General features: G+C 41.6%; 2 protein-coding genes across 4 annotated transcripts in view; one reads left to right on the top strand and one right to left on the bottom strand.

Annotated features, from left to right (window-relative positions):
* LOC109522365 (insulin-like growth factor-binding protein 5) overlaps positions 1-1024 on the bottom strand; it is a 4871-nt gene extending 3847 nt beyond the window's left edge. The window contains exon 1 of one of the 2 annotated variants that reach the window (XM_019880884.1): positions 840-1024. In XM_019880884.1, coding sequence (XP_019736443.1) covers positions 840-920 — 81 coding nt within the window. In that variant the 5' untranslated portion in view covers positions 921-1024. Of the gene's footprint in view, positions 1-229; positions 326-839 lie in introns of those variants that run through there. The other variant, XM_019880885.1, reaches the window with a different exon arrangement.
* spryd3 (SPRY domain containing 3) lies at positions 263-16132 on the top strand. 2 transcript variants are annotated; one of them, XM_019880882.1, is made up of 11 exons: positions 263-377; positions 1471-1617; positions 1772-1847; positions 9227-9351; positions 10172-10304; positions 10388-10573; positions 12128-12277; positions 14226-14283; positions 14832-14951; positions 15038-15159; positions 15247-16132. In XM_019880882.1, the coding sequence occupies exons 2-11, from the start codon at positions 1490-1492 to the stop codon at positions 15379-15381; spliced, it is 1233 nt and encodes a 410-aa protein (XP_019736441.1). In that variant the 5' UTR covers positions 263-377; positions 1471-1489; the 3' UTR covers positions 15382-16132. The 2 variants fall into 2 exon arrangements, with proteins under 2 accessions (XP_019736441.1, XP_019736440.1); XM_019880881.1 differs by lacking the exons at positions 263-377; positions 1471-1617; positions 1772-1847 and adding exons at positions 2647-2793; positions 2948-3023.
* Positions 16133-16191: the final 59 nt, after the last annotated feature.

Raw genomic sequence — 16191 nt, 5'->3', positions numbered from 1 at the left:
ACACACACACACACACACACATACACACACAAAACACAATCGGTGCAACTTGAAGAATAAGGATATACAGTATAATTCAATACCATACCATATGACAAAAAAACTCATACATTAATTCATTCCATTTCATCATTATTTGCTCACATTTTCCTTATAAACGGACTTCTACTTCAGGTGCATTTACGTGCGCATGAACGCGCTTGAACACGCGCGTAAAAAAAATAATCACCCGTACGTTACTTTAGTCTGGTGATCTGATTGGCTGCGGAGGCGGAACTTCCGGTAGCACCGGTTGGACTGTGGACACGAAGTGAAAGACTTCAGCTGCCTAAAATCGGAAGAAAGGGAAGAACGTCGAGTTTACGGCTTGTCAGAGAGTAAGAAAGTAGAATGCGAAAGCGGGAATATAATTAGGTTGAGCTGAAATTGACGTTTCGATGAGTTGTCAGTGCTTTTGACCACTCAGCGCGAAAGAGTAGCAGCTAGCCGGCCAACCGTGTCGTTTTAGTGAATGTTGTGGTGCGCTTGGCGACCTCGTAAATATGCGAATAAAAGTGTCGGAATTGAACAGTTTACTCTTTGGACAGATTCCAAACGGTTTTAGAATGATCAGTGAAGAATTATCATTTGATTCGAATCTTTCCATACTTGTGTGGCGTACAGCAGCATTTGATTGCGGATTTCAACTTTCAACGCGGGGTAGTAAATACACTATTCGATTCCAATACCTGTTTGTGGTGTTGTGTTTAAAATAAAATACTTTTTATCCCATGCCACGCTTTAGTCTTATGACTACATAACAAGATTACTGTACTCCCAGAAAGTTTTATTAAGCTTACTTTTATGGCGTTGTTTCCAAACCAAGCCCAGTGTGTTCCTGTTGAACTGTGATAACCCTTTGTTGTAATAAGTACGAACATGTTCTACTGTGCTTACCTCTTTTTGGTCTGATTTCGAAACCTATTTGTAAGGTTTCTTAAGTCTAGTCTTGTCTTCTAATTGAGTTGTCAGCGCTATTATGTGTCATCGCATCCGTCTCTCATTACTTAACCTCATATATACAATCTTTTTTGTTGAAATGAATTGCTCTCACACGGTGATACTTTTATAAAATGAAGAGCATATATATTTGTGCAAATATATCTTCAGATATGTGATATTTCAATTGTTTAATAGAGGTGTAGGTCACTGATGATGTAGGAGTTCACTCACCTGTTCTTCCCATCCAAGGCAGTGTGTGTTCAGTTTCCATTCTGTGACAATGATTGTCTGCCTCTATATGTGCCCTGTGGCTGACTGATAACTAGTCCAAGGAGTACAGCAGGGATAGGCTCCAGGTTCCCACAATCCTTACCAAAATTAGTGGTATAGAACGTGAAAGGACAAAATCAAAATGGGGAGTTCAGGTATTGCAGGTCATGATTGTTTATAGAGTATTTGAATGACCCAATGTGTTTCTTTGGGCTTCAGATTGTGATGATTCTAACAAATGGACGACATCAACCTCCATTATCGTTTTTTGAACTGGAGAAGGCGAATACGAGAATTTCGTGAAGTACGACCAGTGCGGTACCGAGAGCGTCTGAAAAGAATGCTGAGGGATGGTGATGTGCTCAGGTAACGCCAAAGAGTGTGTACCTCTGCACGTATTACTTTCACTTTCACTATAAAAGAAAGGAACTTTTTGCTTGTCCCATCATGTATTTATAATATTTCACATAACAAAGTATTCAGTTAATAGTGTCTTTTTGTTTTTGTATTCTCTGTGCAGGTACCATGGGAACTCAGATGAAGTTGGCTGTTTTGTGGCAGCGAGACCGTTGTCAAAGAGAAGTCGCTATTTTGAGGTGAGTCAAACAGATCCATCCATCCATTATGTGATTTGCTCAAGGGTCGTGGGCATGCTGGAGCCTATCCCAGGTGTCTGCAGGCAATAGGAAGGGTGCACCCTGAACTGATTGGCATCAAATCACAGGGCACATCATAGACAAACAACCCTTCTCACTCACAGTCACACTTCAATCAACCTACCAGGCATGTTTTCGACACGTGGGAGGAAACCGGTGTACCCGGAGACAATACACGGAGACATGGGGAAAATATGCAAACTCCACACAGGAAGCCCATAACCCAGAATCGTCAACTGATTTCTGTACTATCTGTCTCTGTGGCCATGGACTTGTATATGAATGGACTAACAATGCCGCTTACTCGCTGTTGGGAGAAGAGAAACCACTGGCTGTCATCTTGCATTGCCACACCACCGAACTTGGATAGATTGATGTTTCTGTGGTGAAAATGCCACAGAGTGGGGTGTACAGTTGTACCAATGATATTTCAATTGTTTAATAGAGGTGTAGGTCACTGATGATGTAGGAGTTCACTCACCTGTTCTTCCCATCCAAGGCAGTGTGTGTTCAGTTTCCATTCTGTGACAATGATTGTCTGCCTCTATATGTGCCCTGTGGCTGACTGATAACTAGTCCAAGGAGTACAGCAGGGATAGGCTCCAGGTTCCCACAATCCTTACCAAAATTAGTGGTATAGAACGTGAAAGGACAAAATCAAAATGGGGAGTTCAGGTATTGCAGGTCATGATTGTTTATAGAGTATTTGAATGACCCAATGTGTTTCTTTGGGCTTCAGATTGTGATGATTCTAACAAATGGACGACATCAACCTCCATTATCGTTTTTTGAACTGGAGAAGGCGAATACGAGAATTTCGTGAAGTACGACCAGTGCGGTACCGAGAGCGTCTGAAAAGAATGCTGAGGGATGGTGATGTGCTCAGGTAACGCCAAAGAGTGTGTACCTCTGCACGTATTACTTTCACTTTCACTATAAAAGAAAGGAACTTTTTGCTTGTCCCATCATGTATTTATAATATTTCACATAACAAAGTATTCAGTTAATAGTGTCTTTTTGTTTTTGTATTCTCTGTGCAGGTACCATGGGAACTCAGATGAAGTTGGCTGTTTTGTGGCAGCGAGACCGTTGTCAAAGAGAAGTCGCTATTTTGAGGTGAGTCAAACAGATCCATCCATCCATTATGTGATTTGCTCAAGGGTCGTGGGCATGCTGGAGCCTATCCCAGGTGTCTGCAGGCAATAGGAAGGGTGCACCCTGAACTGATTGGCATCAAATCACAGGGCACATCATAGACAAACAACCCTTCTCACTCACAGTCACACTTCAATCAACCTACCAGGCATGTTTTCGACACGTGGGAGGAAACCGGTGTACCCGGAGACAATACACGGAGACATGGGGAAAATATGCAAACTCCACACAGGAAGCCCATAACCCAGAATCGTCAACTGATTTCTGTACTATCTGTCTCTGTGGCCATGGACTTGTATATGAATGGACTAACAATGCCGCTTACTCGCTGTTGGGAGAAGAGAAACCACTGGCTGTCATCTTGCATTGCCACACCACCGAACTTGGATAGATTGATGTTTCTGTGGTGAAAATGCCACAGAGTGGGGTGTACAGTTGTACCAATAAATCTGGGACAAGTGCCACATGCACATCTCATTAGCAAGAATGCGATTAGAAATTTTCTCCGATACGGTAAATCTCTGAGTGCTACTCAAATATTCGTCTGCATCATGTTGTCATAACGATGAAGAATGAAACTAAAGAAAAGCCCATCTGAAAAAAAAGTTCCTGTGAAATGCAAAATTAATGTTTCTAAGTCACCGTTCACGATAATGAGACCATATACGCCGATTGATCAATGGAAACAGTAAAATATGTTCTTTGTTAGGCTTTCATTTATCCACACAGTCATCTTAGTGTAAAACACGCACCAATGACAGCATTTTCAGCAAAAACCAAAGTTGTTAGTTACACTAGTAACGTAAGATGGCTACCTTCTGGCTTCAGCCATCAGGGGCCCAATTGTTAGACCCATTTTATATGTGTATGTCTGTGCCTGTAATGCTTCCACAGGAAGTTTCCAAAAGTTACAGTGTCGTAGTTACCATACCATCAGAATCTGATTCTGGGGGATGTAATCATCCTCAGAACAAGAGCGAACTGGGGTAAAGAGCGAGAAAAGGAGGTATTTGTGGGAAATGACAAGATGGTAGAACTTCTGGTTGGGAAGGAAAGCACAGATCACCACCATCATAAAGAACATCCGGCACAGTGATCCAGCATTGTTACTGTCGATTATGTTAGGAGATAATCAGGCCAGAACTGGGACTGCCGCGTCATCGTCTTAGGAAGGGTGGGGATCGAAACACAGGGTAAACGTTTTCAAATTCATTCACTCTGGGAGCCGGTTAAAATAAATAAATAAACAAATCATATTCTGTGAACTTTTATTACAACATATACGTTTTCTGATACTTAGTGTTTGCCAAGCTCCTTTTTGGCAGGTATTGTAGAATAATATGGAGTCATAATTATAGGATCGTGACAACAATCCTATCTGTAGGTATGTAATGGGTTTGTTTATAGTGCTCTTCTGATAAACGACAAAAAAAAACCAAAACCTGGCAGCAATCATGGTAGGGTGTTAGGCCCATAATTAGTGTCTCCGGGGTGTGTTCTGCAAAAACAGCTTACTGTTTGTATCGCTGCTGGCCCGCAGTCTCTATCCATTTGCGCTGGAAGTTGATAAAACCGCCTTGATTTCAAGTCTGGGTCAAGGAAATGCTGTCAGTGAATCAGTTGGAGAAGTTGAGGATATGACTGGAATCGTACGCAGTGGGAGATGTAACGCCACATGGACGACTTTTATGGTGTTCCACAAAAGCCGTCACATTTTCCCCTCCAGACCGACACATGAGAGAGCTCGCCAAATGATGCACTTTTATTACCAATGACCTGTCCGTGATTGTCTTTTACTTTTCCGTGAATGGGTGCAGGTTCTGTAGAGTGAGTTGATGCTTTTTTTCCCCCCTCCCTTGTCTATAAATCTACTGCATAAAATGTAATATTTAATGGAAATCATCTGCAGATTGTATAGATTTCGGACAGAGTTTTATTTGCCAGGGCACAGAGCAGACCTTGGGTATTGCTTGTGTATCTCCACCTGCTTGAGTCATAATAATTATGAGAACAATACACTTTCAAAGAACTAAGCTTGCAAGGTTCTGGATAGATGAGAATGCATCATTTAAGGTCACATGCAATAACTTCAGTTGCAGTTGACCTATTTTGGGGGTATTTTGAAGTCATTTTTACCATTGGGGGAAAAAATGAAAATGGAAATAATCCATTCCAAGGTCAATCTATCAAGTTCTTGGATAAGCCTTTATTTGTCCCGCAATGGGGAAATTTAATTATCCATTCCTTAATCCATTCCAAGGTCAATCTATCAAGTTCTTTAAACAGATTAGATTGATTGGTCCATCTTCGAATCGCATCCGTGATATTCATTCATTCATTCATTTATATATTTATTTATTTAGCTCACTGATCCGTGATCGGCTCCAAAATCCTGATTGTGTAAAGCTTCGTTTCTTCCACCTTTAGAGATATGACTTGCCACAAGAATTGGTTGAATTTTCGAATTTCCTGATCATAAGGCGTTTGAATTGTCCAACTGTACAGATGCAGGCGTTATCATTCAAATCCATTTTGGAGATTCAAAACTGTTGCCAAAATTACAAATTTTAACCTGACAAGTGGACGTGTTCACTCTGACTATGAACTGACAAGCCTGTCGCCCTTGAGCGTGAACATGAGCGTGCATGTTGCCATAGCAGCAGTGTGATCAGAACAGTACAACAACTCTTCATTAAAGAAAGAACATTCTGTTTCACAGTATCAACTTACCTCAGCCTCACTTGCCATGTCGGAATCTTGGTTGTTGGCCTCAAAACATTTTTGAGTCAGGGTGTGAGCACCGACTACATCATATGTTTTGTTGATCTGAACATTCATCAAATCACCTTCCAAGTATCTTTTCCTCCAAAGCATTTTATTGTCTTTTTCCCCAGATGGATTTACAAAGCAAAAAAATAAAAATCATTGTCATCTAAAAATGTCTTCATCTTGGTTTAGTAATATCAGGCAAGGACAATTTCAGTTTATATATACATGTATCTATGTATACATGTATGTATGTATGTATATATACATGTATGTATACTGTATATACATATATACATACCTTCTCTATAGATTTATATTGGATGCAAAAAGTCTACACACCCCTGTTCAAGTGCTTTTTTGTGAGGCTTTTGCGATAACCCCCCCCCCAAATTGAGACCAAGAAAAATTATTCCTTAACATTTTCCACCATTATTGTGAGATACAACCTCTATAACTCAATTGAATTGTTTAAAAACTGTTTCTGAAAGGGAAAGTAAAAATAAACACACACACACACACACACACACACACACACACACACACACACACACACACAGGGGGTTTTCCTGATTTTTTTTTTCTTTTTTCTTTTTTTCCCCCCTTCTGCTAACACCTTTCCACGCATGTTTGGACATCTTGTTATTGTCCAATGAAATCAAGGTTGAACATTTTGTCCATAATTCCGAAACGTATGTTTAGCAGACGCTTCTCGTCAATAAAGACCACCACCTACAGTAAAGCATGCTGGTGGAGCATCTAAGCATTGAATCTTTCTACAAAACACGACGAATTAACAATTACTTCAATACAATCTGAATTCCCAACGATCAGTGAGTCGATTATTGTAGCTGACAATTATTGTTCCATCGCTTGTCCCGGTACGTTGAGGTCCTTTCAAGTCTCACGTTGTGCATGTGGAAAGGCCCTGACTTTCCAACTAGGAGAAGGACTTGAATAATATGTTGTAAGGTTCCAAGTTGTAATTGTTTTAGGAGTCTCCTTAATTGTTTTAGTTGCTTAATACAGGTCGATGATGTGATCCCGCTGAAGCTTACCAACATTGTTTTGTTATGACCACGCAGTATGTCTTCTGACATGGCTGTTTATCAAGTGAGAAGCTCCTCATTGCGTCAATTTGAATAATATGAAGCATGAAAGATTCTGACTGGATCCAGATGATATTTTTTGGCTGTGTCGTCTGTGACAAATTCAGCTCGTGGAAGGAGTACCGTACGTGCTCTTTCCTGCACGGCGCATGGCAGCTGATTACTGGCCAATGTGGCTCGTGTGCTACTGCGCACACAGTTGTAACTTGTTTCCATATTTTAGTCAGTTTGTTTCTTTAGTGCACTTTTGGAGCCTCCAAAGTCAAACACAATCTGTTCTGAGGCTGTTTGACACCCAAGTTTGGCCTTTACTGTAGCTGTCGCCATTTTAAAGCCTGTAAAGGCTATTGTCAGGTGACATTTTAACATCATACATGTGGACTTGTTATGCAAGAACAAAGATATGTTAACCGTTGTGTTGTAAAGCAAATACAACTAAAAGTAAAAGCATTCACCATTTGAGAACACCTGACGGGCACGTACGAATTGCAGTGCTCGCCCAGACCTTTTCCTTTTAAGTTTTATCTCCAGTTGGTTGTGGGTTGACTCTTTTCCTTTGTCATAAGTAGGATCCTGACATGGCACATCAAAAAAAGGAAGAAAAAAAAAAGCGTTCTGCACACGTGTTTCCAGAAACATTTGGTTGTTCACCTTATTGAGGATTCAACTTTGGAGGTTCCACCACACATGATTTACTGGACTCTTGATGCTAACTTGCAGTGGCAGAGGAAGCCATGTTCAAACTTGCCAAGCACACCCACGCGGCCCGCTCTACCGTGTAGTGATACAGTAACCACACCTTTTAACCTTTCTGCTTAAATGTACTTCTTTCTTAAGACTCACAATGTGGGAGGCACAGTGGAGAAGGGAGGGGAAGGGGCTATCTGCGTCAGTGGGGTTGGAGGGGCCTAATCAGCGACGCGACCTCCTCATAGATTTGATGTCAGTATTTATGGGCCATCTGACAGTTATGAAAAAACAAAAAAAAACCCAAAACCCGATTTATTCCCTTCTCAATCATGAGGGATCTTTGAGGGATCTGTTGAGGTCATGGGAATGAAGTTGAAGTTTCCTCTTCTGCTTGCCCTTCGTCTGCCAGCAATGCTCCGGCTCGTACGCTTCCATGTAGGGCTTCTCAGGAATCACGTCATACACTCAGTATTCAGTTGTGATAACAACGGCACAGACTGGTTTCGAGCCTCACTCTGAGTCAGTAGTTTCAACGTGAGTTTCGCAGACAACAAGCTGGAAAAAAAAAATAGAATGGAAACTGCATTGTATGAGAGCATGTTATGATTTTTCACTTGCTGCTCTGATCAATTGAGTCAGTATCAATAAAAATTGTGACGACTTCCACTTTCTTGAAGTTGGAGAATATTCCTAGATGTGTCTCTTGGATGTCTCCATTTCACCCAAAAAACGAGGTTTTCCATTGAACTTAATACTTAATTGTATTAAGTAGAGGCTAAGCTGCTTGAAATGCCCATTTTTTTTTTATTTGTACAAATTTGCGGCAAGCAGACAACGTGCCTGCAAAAAGGAAAATATGTGAACCTGCTGGCTTGGTGGACATTTTTGGCTCATGTTGACGTTTACTGAGCACATTATGTGGACCTTCACTTTGCAACATGATTCTGCTCCCAAGCTAACTGCGGACTGTTCAGCAATTATATTTCACATTTCTAAGAGGCTTTTATTTCAATTGATATTTCACTTGGACCGAGTGGACATGTTCAGCTTGACGATATCCACCTGGACCCATAATATGAAACTTATGAAACATGTAAAATATTTATTTGAACCCCCTTTGACAAAATGCTGGTTTAAATGCGATTTAAGGGACACGTGCAAAATGTTCAATGTGGGTATAAAAACAGAATCATGTACATTGTAAAAACTTCTAAAACATGTTTGAGTCAATGTCATTTAACTCTAATGGCTGAGTAATTCTGATGACACCAAAGGCGTTTTATCAAGTACCGGTAATATCTACTTTATTTTCATGCTTCACCTCTGTTTATTTAGGAGCCCAGTTTCTTGATCAGTATCAGCTTGTCTCACGTTTCCCTGAAATGTACATAAATGATATCTGTCACTTCTTATGTCCTGTGAGCACATCTGCAGTGGTCACACAAATGCAGACATAAGATGATGGTAGAACGGAACGCACGTCATGACTCATGCAGTTGCCGACAGGCGTTTCCTTGAATCACCTCAGAACCAGTGCAAATTACCATGGCAACCCTTCTGGTAATATTCTAACTGATCTGTTACTGTGGCTCCCTCTAGGTAACAATCGTCGATACAGGAGTGAGGGGGATGATTGCTGTTGGTTTAGTGCCTCACCTTTACAAGCTGGACCATCAACCAGGCTGGCTCCCAAATTCCGTGGCTTTCCATGCAGATGATGGCAAGTATGTGTGACAATTTTTATTTGATTTCAAGGTATGCACAGCATGTTAAGGAGTTTATAAAATTGGTGTGACTTGCAGCTGACTTAATTTCTCTGTCTTGCATTTAGGGAACATAAGGGAACTTTAGCCTATAAATGTACAGATGACGTTGATTGTGCATTTTACATTTTAGGTCACATTTGATTTAGTCTGGGTTGTGAATTAATGTAAATTGAGTACTTGACTGTCACACTTCCCCTTAAAAAGTCTCACAATGGTGGGAACGGAGAGAAATAAGCAGCACAATCTCTTCACTAGCGTGCCATCGTAACATACAGCAACATTATAGGTCAGGTGTGAAGTAAAACTTGGCCAACCAATTTTTGAGTAATACCTGGGGCCAAAACTATTTCAAGCATACTTTCGTTGGCAACGTGTGTAACAATGAAAATGCTTTTGTTCGTCAATATCCGGCGAGTGGTGTCAATGACAGAATGCCGAGTCGCCAATCAGCCATTTTAATGCATTGTTGATTGTCCCGTTAACTGCTCTTTGCCATTATTATCGAGTTATTCTGCAATATATATAAAATAATAAATAAAATAACTTGTTTTTTGGCCCCTTAATGCTTCATATCAATATGAATTACTGGCTAAACATTTGACTTTTTATTTATTTTATTTTATTTTTTTAAATGCATTGTCCTTTAAAATGTAATGTGCTAATGTGGAAAAAAAATAGGCCCCAAAAAAAGTGCAGATTTTTGCAGAGATTAAAAGCGCGAATATGGACCGATTAATCAGTCAGGCCCCAATATCTCATAAGTCTCATATAACTGCAGGTTGTACAACGGCAACACTGTAGGTCAACAGTTTGGTCCAAAATGCTGCAGAGGGGACAGAATCGGCTGTGGAATATCCCTGGACTCTGATGATGGACAGTTGACTGTGTTTTTTACCAAGAATGGTAAAGAAGTAAGTAGTCTTTCAAGTTCACTTGTTGTGTTTTGTTGACGTCCAATTGTGTGAATGTGAAGAAATGGGGAATATGTGCCCAGGTTGGCAGCTTGGAAGTACCAGCAGTCGAAGCTCTCTACCCTGCTGTAGGAATGCATTCGCTGGGGGAGGAAGTGCTGCTGGACCTACATGCTGAATGGAGAATGGAGGAGGATGACGGGCTGATGATAGTAGACAGCCACGAAGATGACTGGGGCCGCCTCCATGATATTAGAGTGTCTGGCACCGTAAGTACCGAATGCGCAGAAGAGGTTTTGTGTGGATTTGTTGTGGCTGAGGCCATCGTTCAGTCTAATACAGTGTTCAATGATCAGTGGTTTGAATCCCACTGTGGATACACAGTTTAATGGAAAATACATTTGATGAATCGCTGGGATAATTAGACGTCGATGATGTCGTCGGTGAAATCTCCCTGAATGATCGAGTCCACTGCTGTGACGATCAATTCTGAAAGCATTCAATAGTTCCATTTGTGACATTTTTCCTTGGTTGTGTCCCATGAGATTTTTAGAATATAAAATTTGTGCCTTGGATAAATAAAGTTTCAGGAACATAAAGTGGTTAGTTTTCAGTGTGACATATCACTGTGTCACATCTGGGGATTTCAAATGTAATTCCCATTTTTGAAATCACAATATGAATCATTACTGAGTCAATCTAAGAGAGATATGCCAAATACAGAAGTAAGTGTTCACAAATTCTTAATGATGGAATCAAATTATTCTGAAGAGGTCATTGACCTCCCTCCCTTTTACGATCCCCACCCATTTCGGAGACGTCCAGACTGCAGTGTTGGTGTCTGACTCAGATGCTGAGGTGCACTAAATCTGAGCTCAATTATAGGAGGCAAGTGGGATTCGCAGCTGAATAACCCTCAGGCACCAGCAAATAACTTTGTCTGCAACACCGTTTCCTCATACGTGATTTCTACAAATGAGTCCCCCTATCATATTATTAACATCAATCTTTTGTACATCACCACATGCGAGCTGAATTCCATTGTACAGTCCTCAGGAGACCTGTTAAAAGGCGGGGGCAGGGGGGGGAGACAAAAAACTAAAAGTTCTGTAACTTGTAAGCTCATACGGTGCTGCTTGTTTTCATGTATTACAGTAAAAGTGCTTGCTGTTTGTCAATTTGTAGTACCGCTACATCATTTTTTTTTAAATCAACATCTCAGTTTGTTTTGACATCAATCATCAATTTTCATAACATTGAAGCATTGTTTGTTTTAGATTTGTCGTCCATGTCCTTTGTGCTTCGTTTATAACCCTGGTGGTCATCAGCAAATAGTTTGCTTTGTGTGCCTTAATGTATTTTTGAGGCTGATTAAAAAAAAAAAAAATGTCTTTACTTTTTCCCTCGCACATGAGGTTTTTGAGATATTTTCACTTTTTGTTTCTAAGTTTGATCTATAAAAGCTAGCACCAAAAACGAATTTTAATCCTGTAAAAAAAATATGTTGACCAATGTGATTATATTTTCACAAGTTTCGGGTGCTTGGCAGGGACCACATTTCAAATTTCAGTTTTACTATGCTCAGGACATGTATTAGCTCAATTAGTGTGAATTTAATTTGGTCCTTGCTTGTTGGTAGTTCAGATTTTTAAATGACTCAGTTATTAATTTATGGTCAGTTGTTTTTTTTCGTTTGGTCTCCCCCACGGGCTGTTTTTAATCCGAAGCAGGATGACAACTTGCTTAACTCTCCTCGCACATGTTTTGAGACATTTAACCAAGTGTATGTTTGACGGGCTAACATGACCGTGTTGTTTCCCCAGCTGCTGGAGTACACGGGCAAAGGGAAGAGCATCGTTGACGTGGGCTTGGCTCAGGCCCTTCGGCCACTCAACACACGCTTCCACTACTACGAGCTGGAGATCACAGACGCCGGGGAGAAGTGTTACATCGCCCTGGGCCTGGCACGCAAGGTACGAGGCGCCTCGCCGCTCTTCGCCGTCACAGCGTTTGACAATCAGCGTTGCGCTACGTGCTGCGGTCATTTCTCTGGAGCCTCCCTTCGAGATGTTTTCACAGTTTCCAGTCTGCGTAATGATGGATGAGGGAGGAAAAGCTAACAACAGAATAACTATTGTCTCATTGTGCCCTCACATCTGCGTTTCCGTCCAAGGCAGGTTGTTCCACTTAGATGCTAATCTGCCTCATTAAGGAGGAAAGTGCAGTCGCATTGGGGAAACTGAGTTAGGTGTTGTTTGATTGGAAATGATTCACGTTCTGGAAACGGAAAGAAGACCTGTTGAATGTTTACACATTATCCAGCCATTGTGTCATTGAAATAACACATTTGAGAAGAAGTGGGCCTCAGATCTGGAGATGTTCTGCCATGTGCTCATTGTTTTCACTTTGCGGCGGCGGCTAACTGACGCACACTTTGCTTTGTGCCAGCTGTGTGCGACGCCGCTCGCAGCCTGGGAGGCAGAGGATCTTCGTTGCACTTTGCACCTTCTCTAATCTCCTTCTGAGTCCTCTGGCGTTGATGCGCGTGGGCGGGTCGCGACATCGGAGAATAGAGTTGTCATTTTCCTGATCGTTATTCCCGGAATGTTTTTTCCCTGCGCGTCTGTGCTTTTTCAGTTTTATTTTTCTTTTTTAAAATCCACCACTCGGTCGTTTATTTTGCACTAATACAGTAATCAATACAAAATAAAGGTAACCTTTTTCTGTTCGAGTAACATTTTGTTCTCCGCTCAGTCCTTCCACAACGGTTTTATTTCCTTGTTCCCTTTGGAGGAAAACTAATCAATCTTTGCTTCAGAGAACCTGCATCTCACTATTGATCTGATTTGGCGTTGTTTTCACTGTGCGCATGCGCTCACAGCGTTTCACGCATAATGCCCACGAGGACAAAAATGGCCATTCAGCTGGCCACATATCTCATCGTGTGCCAGTCCAATCGGTCAAGCTTGTGACGTTTCTAACGCATTCTGGCCTCGTGCTTCCACAGTGAGGGGAAGTCAAGGCTGATGATGTCAAAAGCATTTGGAACAAAATGCAATAACTCTTAAAACAACCTCACCCTGTTAAATGCACAACTTGAAGGGTTGAAGGCTATACACACACACACACACACACACACACACACACACACACACACACACACACACACAGACAGAAAGAGAGAGAGAGCGAGAGCGAGCGAGCTCACTTCTGCTGTCTTTCTTGTGCAAGGTCAAAGCCGTCATAAGGGAAAATTCATAAGACTCTTAAGACAACCTCACCCTGTAGCACAATATGAAGAATTGAAGGAGAGAGGTCACGCCAAACTCCAAGTCACCTAATTCAACACTTGATAAAATATGGACTCATTTAAAAAATGCAGTACAGCGTTATCGCAAATGTCCAGTGACAGGCTCTCAATGGCAACAGGTGCAATGGATCCACCTGTTGCCGTTCATACAACGCTCAAAGTCACGAGTTCCTGTAGCTACTGTATATCAGCTTTGTGTTCAACTAAACAGGTTCATAATTTCAAAACAAAGTCATTATTCTGAGAACATTGATACATGATCGGCATTATTACAGTGTTTTTACTTAAAAAAAAAAGTCATGATTGTTTGGCGTGTCATGAGCTTTTTCTAATGTTAAATTGGGTGCCTTACCGCAATCAAGGTTGGGACACGCTGCATTCTGCTGGGATAACCAAGCTGTTTATATCCATAAGGGAATGCCACTTATTTAGGGAATTGTACACACTGAGAACAGCAGCCCAGCTTGTCGTCTCCTTGACGATGGTTTTGCTCATGTGGCACTGTGATGGCTTGTATCCCGAATGGAAAAGATCATTTTGCGCTGTTGCTGATGATGCTAGATGCATGAAAATGCAGATTTGATGCAGAGGTTTATAATTTTGTCCCACAGGATTATCCGAAAAACAGACATCCAGGATGGAGCAGAGGGTCCATCGCATATCATGCGGGTGAGTGTTAGACGCTGTAGTTTACATTCCAAACTAGCCGTTGCTGATCTAAGGAAACACGACACAGCGCCTTTTCTTCGCCCTCAAAACCATTTGTGTATTTGTGATATGTAAATGAAGATGTATGCAACTAAATTGCTGGATCCAGTCGGAATCACGTCAAATGTGCTCATTCAAAAACAACGCGGGTGGATTTAAAAAAAAAAAAAAACAACCTTAAACAATGCCAAACACTACTAGTTCCACAGTATCATCCCAAAACATTTCACAGTCTCTTTCATTGTCTTTTCTCCATCATGCAGCGTTGTAGCCTTTGGGTGACACGGGGGAGCCAGAGTTACTGACCCGCAGTGGGGAAAAAAATGGCACTTGGATTATTTTTTTAAAAACTGTTCGGCCCTACTTCCTAGGCCTTTGTTGACTGATCACAAAAGGAGGGATCATGGTCTAATTTGTCCCCATTGTCAGAATGCGTGTACCTTTTGTGGTAGAAACTGGACTCATCTTGTATTGTGACGCAGGGAGCTAAGCCAAAGTTTCTTCTGTAGACGACGGAAAGTTGTTTCAGGGCAGCGGTGTCGGCGACGCCTTCGGGCCACGTTGCTTCGAAGGAGACCTCATGGGCTGCGGCATCATGTTTCCACGTGACTTCAGCCACGAGGATGGAGGCGAGTGGTTTAACACTCCATCCTACGGCCACGTCATCATGTCCGTCTTCTTGATTGTCTGTCTTTCTCTTGCCGGTTTTGTTTAGATGATGCGGATGACTGGGACCTGGAAATGTTTCCGCAGCCCAGCGAGGTTCAGAATGACTTATACGCGAGCAATGACGACGACGACGACGAGGGGGAAGACTTGGAGGGAACCAAGGTCATGGTGAGACGCTGCCAAAACCGCACAACGCCGGGACGTTCTTCCGTGCAATAGTGCTCATTGTCTCTTCTCCTCTCCTCTTTGCGACAGGTGTTCTTCACCCGCAATGGAAAGGTGGTGGGGCGCAGGGAGGTGGCCTTACCTGCCGGAGGCTTCTACCCCACTATTGGCATGATGAGCACCGGGGAGAAAGTTAAAGTAGACCTGCACCCCCTCAGTGGCTGAACACCTCCACGGGACTCTTACCTCATCATCAACGGGCTGCTGCACGACGCTTGTAGAAGTCACGTCAGGATGGAACTGTGGCCTTCTCATGCTGTAAGAATCAAATGGTCCACATGTGGTTATTTCTTGAAGTTTTAATGGAAGCACACATTGTGGCGTTGATTTTTTTTTTCCTAAAAGAAGCAGAGCAAGCTGAGGATTCGCAACAATCAATTATTTCCATATTGATTTCGAGTCAGTGGCCTTACGTTCCATAAATGGTGCATTACTGGCACTCGGTGGTGAGACTCCTGTACTGCAGTCATTTTTTCACTTCATGGCCTAAAAATGTAAAACAACTCCCACAATGTTTCCCAGCCTTTTATTCAGCCAAGGCCCATATTTTCACTTAAGAAAATTCTCACAGCATACCACAACAACAAAAATGCAACAAAAAAGCAAAACTAAACAAAAAAAACAAACCATGATGATCCTGTCTCATTTTACTCACAACTTTATTGATGTGAAATCTGGGCCCGTTAAATTGAGTAGAAATCTATATTCTGTTGACTGATGGAAACTCAAGTTAATTGTACCTTCTGACATCCAATGGAATTAATTGATACACCCGTCACTGTATGTTGCTGGCATAGTTGGATTAAAAAAAAATACATTATTTAAAATGAACAAATAAAATCTGGATACGTTTTTGCAACATGATCTAACTAATGTGCCACAGCACCATGGTTTGTGAAACAATACCCAAGCATATAATGGCCTTTAACTCGACTTCTATGGCAAAAATAGCTTTATTTCCCTCCAATTAATTGG

Source organism: Hippocampus comes, unplaced genomic scaffold (assembly GCF_001891065.2).
Source record: "Hippocampus comes isolate QL1 unplaced genomic scaffold, H_comes_QL1_v1.1 scaffold68, whole genome shotgun sequence".
NCBI lineage: Eukaryota > Metazoa > Chordata > Actinopteri > Syngnathiformes > Syngnathidae > Hippocampus > Hippocampus comes.
The sequence above is the reverse complement of the archived record's forward strand: the minus strand, read 5'-3'. Positions and strand labels throughout refer to the sequence as shown.